Source organism: Asterias rubens, chromosome 4 (genome assembly GCF_902459465.1).
Source record: "Asterias rubens chromosome 4, eAstRub1.3, whole genome shotgun sequence".
Lineage (NCBI taxonomy): Eukaryota > Metazoa > Echinodermata > Asteroidea > Forcipulatida > Asteriidae > Asterias > Asterias rubens.
In genome coordinates, this window is record NC_047065.1 from 9,149,462 (window position 1) to 9,163,079 (window position 13,618).

General features: G+C 45.7%; 1 protein-coding gene across 1 annotated transcript in view; it reads left to right on the forward strand.

Moving 5' to 3' along the window:
* Positions 1-13,618, forward strand: part of LOC117288903 (WW domain-containing oxidoreductase-like) — a 29,864-nt gene extending 16,246 nt beyond the window's left edge. The window contains exons 3-5 of the mRNA XM_033769776.1: positions 2,184-2,369; positions 2,902-3,160; positions 12,723-13,618. Of these exons, the coding sequence (XP_033625667.1) occupies positions 2,184-2,369; positions 2,902-3,160; positions 12,723-12,911 (634 nt within the window). The 3' untranslated portion in view covers positions 12,912-13,618. The remainder of the gene's footprint in view (positions 1-2,183; positions 2,370-2,901; positions 3,161-12,722) is intronic.

Here is a 13,618-nt window from a genome sequence, read left to right on the forward strand (position 1 = left end):
TGCTTTGTCGAGAGTGAAAGATACTGGACGCTGTTTGTAATTGTCACTTGATGTATCTCAACATTGCATAAAATAACAAACCTGTGAAAATTTGAGCTCAATTGGTCGTCGATGTTGCGAGATAATAATGGAAGAAAAAACACCCTTGTCACATGAAGTTGGGGCTTTCAGATGCTTGATTTTGAGACCTCAAAATCTAATTCTGAGGTCTCAAAATCAAATTCGTGGAAAATTAATTCTTTCTCGAAAAATACACGTCACTTCAGTAGGAGCTGTTTCTCTCAATTTTGTATACTATCGAAGCTCTCCATTGCTTGTTACCAAGGAAGAGTTTTTGCTAAAAATTGATTTGGAGTAATTACAAATAGTGTCCACTGCCTTTAAAGATTGTAAGCAATAAAACTGAGGTGTTGCTGTGGTTATTACGGAAATAAAAATGAGCAATAAGTCACGTATGAACAATGACAGACACTTTTGTGACAAAATTCTGTCCGTGTTTGTACGCACACATTTGTTTTAAAAACTTAAATTTCTTAAATACCAGGGAAGAAAAGTTCTTAATTTTGGCTGGTAACTACATGTATCCCTAAGGGTTTGTAGAATTGGTATCTGGACATCATTGGACAATACTTTTGTTTTAGTATAACTTCAAATGATAACCAAAGTGTATGACCCATTACGTATGTATAAATCTTGAAGACTCATCTCCAGTTTCTTAAATACTCGGTCGTTTAACTTTTTAACTTTTTTTTACCACAATCCTCATGTGCTTGTGAATGTACACAGACAAAAATACATGATAACATACTCCATTTTATTACTACTATTAGTGTGGAATTGCCAAAGTTGAAAATTAAAAAATGTATGTCAAGAACTCCAAATTTCCCCCCATTGGTCGTGCATTTTACATGTATGTATAAACACGTGTAGTTTATGCGGTGCAGATTTATGCTCCTGTGCTCATCCTTAGAGGGTGCTATGTAGTTTCATGTATAGTCTGTGTTCAAGGCTCTTTCAACATACATTTCCCTTTCGGTTACATGTAGTTAGTCTCTTCTACAGTCGTCAATATTTCATAAGTTCATATTTCCTCAACAACATTTAGGTATTTTGACAATCTGTACATCGTATGAAAGGGCTTTATGAACTTCACAAAAATTGATTAGTTGGTGACAATCTCTTGACCTTTTGACCTGTCTAAACTGGAAGTGCCTGTAAAATGCTTTGGCAGAAGTGTTATTTTATGGCTTTTTAGGTTGAAATTTAACCTTTAAGATGCTTAACCTTTACCATAAACGACATCCATTAACTTTTTGATCTTCTGCCTTACAACATACATTTCCCTTTTGACCTGTCTAAACCAGAAGTGCCTATAAAAAAATGCTTTGGGAAGGCATTATTAAATGGATTCTAGGTTGAAATGTACACCTTTTGATGCTGTACCATATTACACATCAAGAATACATATTTATTCTGATTTCTTTGCATTTTGACGAGCTATTAACAACATTCTTTTCATAATAACTCAAAAAGCTGAACACCTGGGACGGATTGCAATAAAACGGTCTAAGTAAGTGGTCTAAGACCAGTCAGTTATAGTCGGCTATCTGCCTTAGACAGTCTTAGCTTAGTCAGTCATTTAGCCTGTTGCAATAAGCCAATCTTAGATAAGTCGGCGAAAAGTAATGCAATACGAACAATGTCCCCATGAGCACTTCTGCAGGCACTGGCGGTATGGCATTGTTCTTATTGCTTTGGTTTGAATCATCGGATATCCAATCTGTGAGTTGTATCATTTTTACTCTTGGGAACATAGTTTTAACATTTACGATACAAAGTATCACCAATGGGTGTTATCTATTTCTAAAATAAAATCTCATAGTAGAGCTCTTTGTATCAAATCATCTGCAACTAACAAATGCAGCACCATCTTTAAAAACCAAAACAAAGACCGATTATAGCCAGCTCAGAGCAGGCTTAAGATTTAAGACTGGCTATAAATAAAGACCACGCTATTGCAATTGGTCTATAATTAAAGACTGTCTAAGCGCGTTTCAAGTTAGCTGGCTATAGCACATAGACCGGTTTAAGTCCGCTTGATGCAATCCACCCCTTATTTTTTGTAGAAAAATAATTTGATTTTTTTAATTTTTTTTATTTACTTTGTCTTCTTTTTTTTGCAGGCCTTTACACATGTTAATTTGTAATGCAGCAGTATTTGGTATTAAGTGGCAGCTTACAGAAGATGGCTTAGAGAAGACTTTTCAGGTCAACTATCTATCCCATTTTTATCTTGTAAATCAACTTCAAGATGTTCTTATCAGGTCCTCTCCATCAAGAGTGATTTTATTGTCATGTGAGTCTCATAGGTAAGTCTTTTTTTAAGGTACCATACATATGATTCCGAAGGAGTGCATTGATTATATAACATCCTCTTGTTTCTAACATCTACCCAACCAACCAACCTGAGACAATATACTACCCAACCAACCTGAGACAATATACTACCCAACCAACCTGAGACAATATACTACCCAACCAACCTGAGACAATATACTACCCAACCAACCTGAGACAATATACTACCCAACCAACCTGAGACAATATACTACCCAACCAACCTGAGACAATATACTACCCAACCAACCTGAGACAATATACTACCCAACCAACCTGAGACAATATAGCTTTTGCTCTTTTATATGTGTTTTTTTCATAAATATAAGGTGTTGCTCTTATACATGTATATATGGTTTTGCTTTTATAATATGGTTTTGCCCTTATGGTTTTGCTCATTTCGTCATAAACGGCCCCTTAAAAAAAAAACTTGTTTCTCATAACAAGTTACATGTAGTCGTTTAAATTAAAATGTTTTCATTTTGTCATTGTGTTTTTCTCAAGGTTCCTGGATGCATCATCTACCAGTTTGGACCTGAATAAACTTTCAATGCCAAAGGCAGATTATCAATCCTTATATGCTTATGGACGATCCAAATTATGCATGATCCTCTTGAGCTCTGAATTAAATAGACGCCTAATGAACAATGGAGTAACATCTAATTCGGTTCATCCAGGAAATATGATCTACACAAACCTACAACATAGTTGGTGGGGATGGCAATTGCTATTTTTGCTGGCAAGACCATTTACAAAATCCAAGGTAATTATCATTCAGTATCAAACAATAGATTGAAATAGGTTGACTTTGTACATTCACTGTAGAAAGTAAAGAAGAAAATTCCTCAATAAATTGGCCTGTCACGGCCTAGCGGTTAAGAGCACTAGATTCAAACTCAGTGTTTCTGAAAAGCAGAGTGTGGGTTTGAGTCCCAGTCATACGCCTGGTCCTTAAAGACACTGGACACTATTGGTAATTGTCAAAGACCAGTCTTCTCAGTGTATCTCAACATATGCATAAAATAACAAACCTGTGAAAATTTGAGCCCAATTGGTCATCGAATTTGCAAGATAATAATGAAAAAAAAACACACTTGTCACCGAAGTTGTGTGCTTTCAGATGCTTGATTTCGAGACCTCAAATTCTTAACTTGAGGTCTCGAAATCAAATTCGTGGAAAATTACTTCTTTCTCAAAAACTACGTCATTTCAGAGGGAGCCGTTTCTCACAATGTTCTGTACTATCAACCTCTCCTCATTACCAAGTAAGGTTTTATGCTAATAATTATTTTGAGTAATTACCCAAAGTGTCCACTACCTTTCAGCAAGACACTTAACCATTCGGATAGGATGTAAAGCCTGTGTGTTGTGTAACCCATTTAAAAGAACCAGTGCACTTATTGGAAAGAGAAGGGTTGGTTCCGTTGTTCCTGGTTTGATGGCAGCAAATTGTCTACAGCAACTTGTAAACCATTACATGATGCTATGTAAAAGGATCATTGTGCATGAGTCTGTTCAACAGTTAGCCCTGGCGGCCTTACACTTTCGTATTGTACTACAATGACGTCCTGGACATCAGGGTACATTTCTGGGGCGGAAAATTTTCACAGCTTCATAACTCGAATCTTATCTGCAAGAAAGCACCAATTTCAACAGATTCACATTCCATGGCAGCATATGTTTTTCTGCGGTGGGTTTTGATCGTAATATATTCTTCACAAATCCGTCATTTTCATGAAATAATGCAGCTCCCAACGTTAAGGAATTCCCATTTTTGTTCGTACTCTCACAGTCTGCCGTGTGTCTGCAAGACGCACGACGCGCAACGTTTGAAGTGTGATGCGTGTTAACGCTGTGCAGTCAAGATACGGTGACCAAGAATTAATGCGTCTAAGCTTGCATCATGCGTCTTGCACGCGAATGTATACGCGTACGCACGACAACAGACAACACTGAGAAAACGATCAAAACAGGAATTTTTTAACGTTGGGAGCTGCATTATTTCATGAAAATGACGGATTTGTGAGAAAAATGTATGCCGCCATGGAGTGTGAATCTGTTGAAATTAGTGGCTTGTTGCAGGTAGGATTTGAGTTATGAGGCTTTGAAATCTTTCCGCCCAGAAACGGGCCTTAATAGTTAGGACTCTGTATCTGTGTACAGAGGAAGAGTCCTATATAGGGCTATTCAATAGTTATGGCTCTCCTTGGAACATAAATCTTTATCGTGACCCCATCTTGACCTTTACTTCTAGGAGATGCAAAGTTCAAAAACAGCTAGGCGTGAGATTTTTCAGAAACTTTTTCAAAACCTGGATTACAGAATTATCGCCTAAAATAAAAATGATTGTCAGTAAAAAAGAAACAAAATTAAAGAACAAACAAAATGCTCCCAACTAACCTTCTGCATTTGAAACATCATGTTTCATTAGTACCTTACCGTATTGCTAAATTTGTAGTCATGTTAGTCATGTTTGCAAAATTTCACGGTGTCTGTTTTACAAGTTTATTCGTAAGAATCTAACAAAAAGGTGAGGTAAATGTACACCATTCTGAGGTCGTTCAGACACAGTACTAAAGTTGGTTTAACTCATGGTTCAACCCGGTCGAGTTCAACTCTGTGTGTCTGAACGGTTCTAAAGTTAGTCCGAATCGAGTTCAACCCACAAAAGATAAACCGTCCAGGGAGGGGATTTATCTTTAGACCACTTCAGGTTTATCTTTTAACACTGTGTGTGGACAGAATAAGAAAGACCTCATCCAGTTTAACTCACAACAGACGACCCATTGACCTCCGTAATCATTCTGTAAACACACGGTGACCAATGAACAGGCCAATAAACAGGATGTTAGAGTAACGGGGTCGCGTTTGCTTTGACCTCTTAAAACCAAAGATAAACCATATCGGGTTTAACTCAGTGCTGTCTGAACGCAAGGGGGTTTATTTTTACGGCCACCCCTGCTGCTCGTAGAAGTTAAACCGGTTCGGGTCTAACTTAGTACGCTGTCTGAACATACCCTCTGTGTTGTCCCGCAGTGTTCAAGATGTTAAACATTTATTATCAGTGTCTTTGCGCCCACACGTTTGTCGTCGTCGGCCAAATCTGGCTCAACCAACCCCCGAATTTCCTTGGATTCCACTTCAGAGTCATCCTCATCAAGTGGAGATGCATTTGATACTTCTATATAATCGAGGTCACTTTCAGACGTTGTCATGCTTCCTTATTTTTACTGTGGCTGTGTGTTGTTGTTGTATGTGCGTGTGTGGTGCGCGATCGTGACATGTCCGCTAGTGCTACATGGCAGGTCCGCGGCGCAGTAAACAGTCCTTTGGTTATCTCCCACGTCCAGTGACATCACCTTCAGAGCCTTTCTCAAAATGCACCCGACAGCTTGTTTGAGTTTTTGCTGCGCGCAGGCAGACCCAAAGCAGTTTTCCAAAATTTTTTGTCGGGAACCTAAAAACTATGACATGACTAAATTTGGGTTATTTCGACTAATAAATATACAATGTTTAAAATGGTGAAAGTTTTGTGTCTGACGTTTTGTGTCTGACGCTCATGGAGCTCATTCAAGGAATTTGCTTAACGACTTGGGACAAACTTGTGAGAAATCTGCTTTTTGCCACTTTCCCATGACACCCCACAATGCCGCCCTACAATGTCACACTACAATGTCGCCCTAAAATGCCACCCTAAATGCAGCCCTACAATGCCATCCTATAATGACGCCCTACAATGCTGCCCTAAAATTCCACCCTTCAATGCTGCCCTACAACGTCGCCCTACAATGTTGCCCTACAATGCCACTCTACAATGCCGCCCTACAATGCCAACCTTCAATGCCACCCTAAAATGCCACCCTACAATGCCACCCTACAATGCTGCCCTATAATGCCGTCCTAAAATGCTGCCCTACAATGCCGCCCTTACAATGTCGCCCTACAATTAAACCCTTCAATGCTGCCCTACAATGCTGCGGCGCTCTAAAATGCCATCCTACAATTCCACCCTTCAATTGTGCCCTACAATGCCGCCCTACAATGCTACCCTACAATGCCACCCTACAATGCCACCCTACAATGCCGCCCTTCAATGCCACCCTACAATGCCGCCCTTCAATGCCACCCTACAATGCCGCCCTTCAATGCCGCCCTTCAATGCCACCCTACAATGCCGCCCTTCAATGCCACCCTACAATGCCGCCCTTCAATGCCACCCTACAATGCCGCCCTTCAATGCCACCCTACAATGCCGCCCTTCAATGCCACCCTACAATGCCGCCCTTCAATGCTACCCTACAATGCCGCCCTTCAATGCCACCCTACAAAGCTGCCCTACAACGCCAACCTACAATGCCACCCTACAATGCCACCCTACAATGCCACCTTACAATGCCACCCTTCAATGCCACCCTACAATGCCACCCTACAATGCCACCCTACAATGCTACCCTTCAATGCCACCCTACAATGCCGCCCTTCAATGCCGCCCTTCAATGCCACCCTACAATGCCGCTCTACAACGTTGCCCTTCAAAAGATCCCTTCAATGCTGCCCTACAATGCCAACCTACAATGCCACCCTACAATGCCGCCCTACAATGCTGCCCTACAATGCCGCCCTACAATGCCACCCTACAATGCCACCCCACAATGCCACCCTACAATGCCGCCCTACAATGCCACCCCACAATGCCGCCCTATAATGCCGCCCTACAATGCCGCCCTACAATGCCACTCTACAATTCCACCCTTCAATGTTGCCCTACAAAGCTGCCCTACAAAGCTGCTTACAATGTTGCCCTTCAATGCCACCCTACAATGCCGCCCTACAATGTCGCCCTACAATGCCGCCCTACAATGCCAACCTACAATGCCAACTAACAATGTCGCCCTCCAATGCCGCCCTATAATGCCACCCTACAATGCCGCCCTCCAATGCCGCCCTACAATGCCAACCTACAATGCCACCCTACAATGCTACCCTACAATGCCACCCGACAATGCCACTCTACAATGCCACCCTACAATGCCACCCTTCAATGCCACCCTACAATGCCGCCCAACAATGCCGCCATACAATGCCGCCCCACAATGCCGCCCTACAATGCCAACCTACAATGCTACCCTACAATGCCACCCTACAATGCCACCCTTCAATGCCACCCTACAATGCCGCCCAACAATGCCGCCCCACAATGCCGCCCCACAATGCCAACCTACAATGCCACCCTACAATGCCACCCTACAATGCCACCCTACAATGCCACCCTACAATGCCACCCTTCAATGCCACCCTACAATGCTGCCCAACAATGCCGCCCCACAATGCCGCCCCACAATGCCGCCCCACAATGCCACCCTACAATGCCACCCTACAATGCCACCCTACAATGCCACCCTACAATGCCACCCTTCAATGCCACCCTACAATGCCGCCCTACAATGGCACTCTACAATGCCGCACCACAATGCCACCCCACAATGCCACCCTACAATGCCACCCTTCAATGCCACCCTACAATGCCACCCTACAATGACACCCTACAATGCTACCCTTCAATGCCACCCTACAATGCCGCCCTTCAATGACACCCTACAATGCTACCCTTCAATGCCACCCTACAATGCCACCCTTCAATGCCACCCTACAATGTCGCCCTACAATGCCGCCCTACAATGCCAACCTACAATGCCAACTAACAATGTCGCCCTCCAATGCCGCCCTATAATGCCACCCTACAATGCCGCCCTCCAATGCCGCCCTACAATGCCAACCTACAATGCCACCCTACAATGCTACCCTACAATGCCACCCGACAATGCCACTCTACAATGCCACCCTACAATGCCACCCTTCAATGCCACCCTACAATGCCGCCCAACAATGCCGCCATACAATGCCGCCCCACAATGCCGCCCTACAATGCCAACCTACAATGCTACCCTACAATGCCACCCTACAATGCCACCCTTCAATGCCACCCTACAATGCCGCCCAACAATGCCGCCCCACAATGCCGCCCCACAATGCCGCCCCACAATGCCAACCTACAATGCCACCCTACAATGCCACCCTACAATGCCACCCTACAATGCCACCCTTCAATGCCACCCTACAATGCTGCCCTACAATGCCGCCCTACAATGCCACCCTACAATGCCACCCCACAATGCCACCCTACAATGCCGCCCTACAATGCCACCCCACAATGCCGCCCTATAATGCCGCCCTACAATGCCGCCCTACAATGCCACTCTACAATTCCACCCTTCAATGTTGCCCTACAAAGCTGCCCTACAAAGCTGCTTACAATGTTGCCCTTCAATGCCACCCTACAATGCCGCCCTACAATGTCGCCCTACAATGCCGCCCTACAATGCCAACCTACAATGCCAACTAACAATGTCGCCCTCCAATGCCGCCCTATAATGCCACCCTACAATGCCGCCCTCCAATGCCGCCCTACAATGCCAACCTACAATGCCACCCTACAATGCTACCCTACAATGCCACCCGACAATGCCACTCTACAATGCCACCCTACAATGCCACCCTTCAATGCCACCCTACAATGCCGCCCAACAATGCCGCCATACAATGCCGCCCCACAATGCCGCCCTACAATGCCAACCTACAATGCTACCCTACAATGCCACCCTACAATGCCACCCTTCAATGCCACCCTACAATGCCGCCCAACAATGCCGCCCCACAATGCCGCCCCACAATGCCAACCTACAATGCCACCCTACAATGCCACCCTACAATGCCACCCTACAATGCCACCCTACAATGCCACCCTTCAATGCCACCCTACAATGCCGCCCAACAATGCCGCCCCACAATGCCGCCCCACAATGCCGCCCCACAATGCCACCCTACAATGCCACCCTACAATGCCACCCTACAATGCCACCCTACAATGCCACCCTTCAATGCCACCCTACAATGCCGCCCTACAATGGCACTCTACAATGCCGCACCACAATGCCACCCCACAATGCCACCCTACAATGCCACCCTTCAATGCCACCCTACAATGCCACCCTACAATGACACCCTACAATGCTACCCTTCAATGCCACCCTACAATGCCGCCCTTCAATGACACCCTACAATGCTACCCTTCAATGCCACCCTACAATGCCACCCTTCAATGCCACCCTACAATGTCGCCCTACAATGCCGCCCTACAATGCCAACCTACAATGCCAACTAACAATGTCGCCCTCCAATGCCGCCCTATAATGCCACCCTACAATGCCGCCCTCCAATGCCGCCCTACAATGCCAACCTACAATGCCACCCTACAATGCTACCCTACAATGCCACCCGACAATGCCACTCTACAATGCCACCCTACAATGCCACCCTTCAATGCCACCCTACAATGCCGCCCAACAATGCCGCCATACAATGCCGCCCCACAATGCCGCCCTACAATGCCAACCTACAATGCTACCCTACAATGCCACCCTACAATGCCACCCTTCAATGCCACCCTACAATGCCGCCCAACAATGCCGCCCCACAATGCCGCCCCACAATGCCAACCTACAATGCCACCCTACAATGCCACCCTACAATGCCACCCTACAATGCCACCCTTCAATGCCACCCTACAATGCTGCCCAACAATGCCGCCCCACAATGCCGCCCCACAATGCCAACCTACATTGCCACCCTACAATGCCACCCTACAATGCCACCCTACAATGCCAACTAACAATGTCGCCCTCCAATGCCGCCCTATAATGCCACCCTACAATGCCGCCCTACAATGCCAACCTACAATGCCACCCTACAATGCTACCCTACAATGCCACCCGACAATGCCACTCTACAATGCCACCCTACAATGCCACCCTTCAATGCCACCCTACAATGCCGCCCAACAATGCCGCCATACAATGCCGCCCCACAATGCCGCCCTACAATGCCAACCTACAATGCTACCCTACAATGCCACCCTACAATGCCACCCTTCAATGCCACCCTACAATGCCGCCCAACAATGCCGCCCCACAATGCCGCCCCACAATGCCAACCTACAATGCCACCCTACAATGCCACCCTACAATGCCACCCTACAATGCCGCCCTACAATGCCGCCCTACAATGCCGCCCAACAATGCCGCCCCACAATGCCGCCCCACAATGCCAACCTACAATGCCACCCTACAATGCCACCCTACAATGCCACCCTACAATGCCACCCTACAATGCCACCCTTCAATGCCACCCTACAATGCCGCCCTACAATGGCACTCTACAATGCCGCACCACAATGCCACCCCACAATGCCACCCTACAATGCCACCCTTCAATGCCACCCTACAATGCCACCCTACAATGACACCCTACAATGCTACCCTTCAATGCCACCCTACAATGCCGCCCTTCAATGACACCCTACAATGCTACCCTTCAATGCCACCCTACAATGCCGCCCTTCAATGCCACCCTACAATGCCACCCTACAATGACACCCTACAATGCTACCCTTCAATGCCACCCTACAATGCCGCCCTTCAATGCCGCCCTTCAATGCAACCCTACAATGCCGCTCTACAACGTTGCCCTTCAAAAGATCCCTTCAATGCTGCCCTACAATGCCAACCTACAATGCCACCCTACAATGCCGCCCTACAATGCTGCCCTACAATGCCGCCCTTCAATGCCACCCTACAATGCCACCCCACAATGCCACCCCACAATGCCACCCTACAATGCCGCCCTACAATGCCACCCCACAATGCCGCCCTATAATGCCGCCCTACAATGCCGCCCTACAATGCCGCCCTACAATGCAGCCCTGCAATGCCGCCCTCCAATGCCACCCTACAATGCCGCCCTCCAATGCCGCCCTATAATGCCACCCTACAATGCCGCCCTACAATGCCACCCTACAATGCCGCCCTCCAATGCCGCCCTACATTGCCACCCTACAATGCCACCTCACAATGCCGCCCTACAATGCCACTCTACAATTCCACCCTTCAATGTTGCCCTACAAAGCTGCCCTACAAAGCTGCTTACAATGTTGCCCTTCAATGCCACCCTACAATGCCGCCCTACAATGTCGCCCTACAATGCCGCCCTACAATGCCGCCCTACAATGCCAACCTACAATGCCAACCTACAATGTCGCCCTCCAATGCCGCCCTATAATGCCACCCTACAATGCCGCCCTCCAATGCCGCCCTACAATGCCAACCTACAATGCCACCCTACAATGCTACCCTTCAATGCCACCCTTCAATGCCACCCTACAATGCTACCCTTCAATGCCACCCTACAATGCCACCCTTCAATGCCACCCTACAATGCTACCCTTTAATGCCACCCTACAATGCCGCCCTTCAATGCCGCCCTACAATGCCACCCTACAATGCCACCCTACAATGCCACCCTACAATGCCACCCTACAATGCCACCCTTCAACGCCACCCTACAATGCTACCCTACAATGCCACCCTTCAATGCTACCCTACAATGCCACCCTACAATGCCACCCTACAATGCCACCCTTCAATGCCACCCTACAATGCCACCCTACAATGCCAACCTACAATGCCACCCTACAATGCCACCCTACAATGCCACCCTACAATGCCACCCTACAATGCCACCCTACAATGCCACCCTACAATGCCACCCTTCAATGCCACCCTACAATGCCACCCTACAATGCCGCTCTACAATGCTGCCCTACAATGCTACCCTTCAATGCCACCCTACAATGCCACCCTTCAATGCCACCCTACAATGCCGCCCTACAATGCCGCCCCACAATGCCGCCCTACAATGCCGCCCTGCAATGCCGCCCTACAATGCCCTACATGCCCCTACAATGCCGCTATACAATGGTACCCTTCAATGCCGCCCTTAAATGCAGCCCTACAATGCCGCCCTACAATGCCGCCCTACAATGCCACCCTACAATGCCACCCTTCAATGCTGCCCTACAATGCTGCCCTACAATGCTGCCCTACAATGCCGCCCTACAATGCCGCCCAACGATGCTTTGAACATTTTCATAATCGAAATCCTTCCAGTGTTAAAAAAATAAAAAAATGAAAAAAATATTAAGGGTCAAATTAGTTTCAGTTATGCATTCAAGTTGATCGTTTAAGGGTTTTGTTTTATCAACTTTGGTTTTTACCCATCTGCTCACACACCGATGTGTGTTAGCACTGTATACTCGGTACTTTCCCGAGTCCTGTGAAAAAATATCACAGGCATGTTACACAGGTTTTGTTTTTGTCTAGACTTGTCCAATTTCAGCTGAATGGATTTCTTTAATTTTTGTTTTATTATAGCAACAAGGAGCAGCTACCACTGTATATTGTGCTACATCTAGGGAGTTAGAAGGCAAAGGAGGTATGTACTTCAACCATTGTCAATTATGCCAAGCATCAGAAGAGGCAGAGAATGAGGATCTAGCTGCTGCCTTGTGGGACCTTAGTAACAGTATCATCAAAGAACATCTCAGCAGATACTCTCTCTAATGTAATACTAAAAAAATAATTGTGTTAGTCTGATAAATAGAACAAAGAAGGTAGCGGTAAAGAAGCTGCAAAACAGAGCTTTCGTATCAAAAGCTACATGTACTCTATCAGATGCAAAGGAGGGGGGAAAATCCAAGTTCAAGTTATTGTATATACAAAAAAGTAATGGGTGCATGAATTTGAAAACAAAAGGCATCTATTCCTAGTAGTGGGACATGAGACCATGGTCCCTAAGGTATGTCTGGTTATGTGACGGTAAGTACTGAGTATACAGTGCTAACAAGCATCTCGGTGTATGTCAAAACCAAAATTTATAACACGACATGATTGCATTTGTGCACAAAGCATAGCTGTGATGATGTCGTCATGTGATGATACTATCATGACGTCATTTCACAATTCACAAGAACTTGCCAATATCTAACAACCTACAAAGTTTCAACTTAATAGCATCATTACTTCGGAAATTATACGACTTCAAAAAGTGCACCTTTGAAGGAACACGTTGCCTTGGATCGGTCGAGTTGGTCTTTGTGATGATCCTTGATTGAGACACATCATTGCACCAATGCCTTTCATCACTGAAAGTTTCTTCGCAATTGCTCTTAAGGAACATTGCAAATTAGCACTTATAAAAAAACTTCTTGAGATGTCAAATAAAATAAAAATAATTTTTTTTAACAAAAACAAGAGCTGTTTCGATGCGC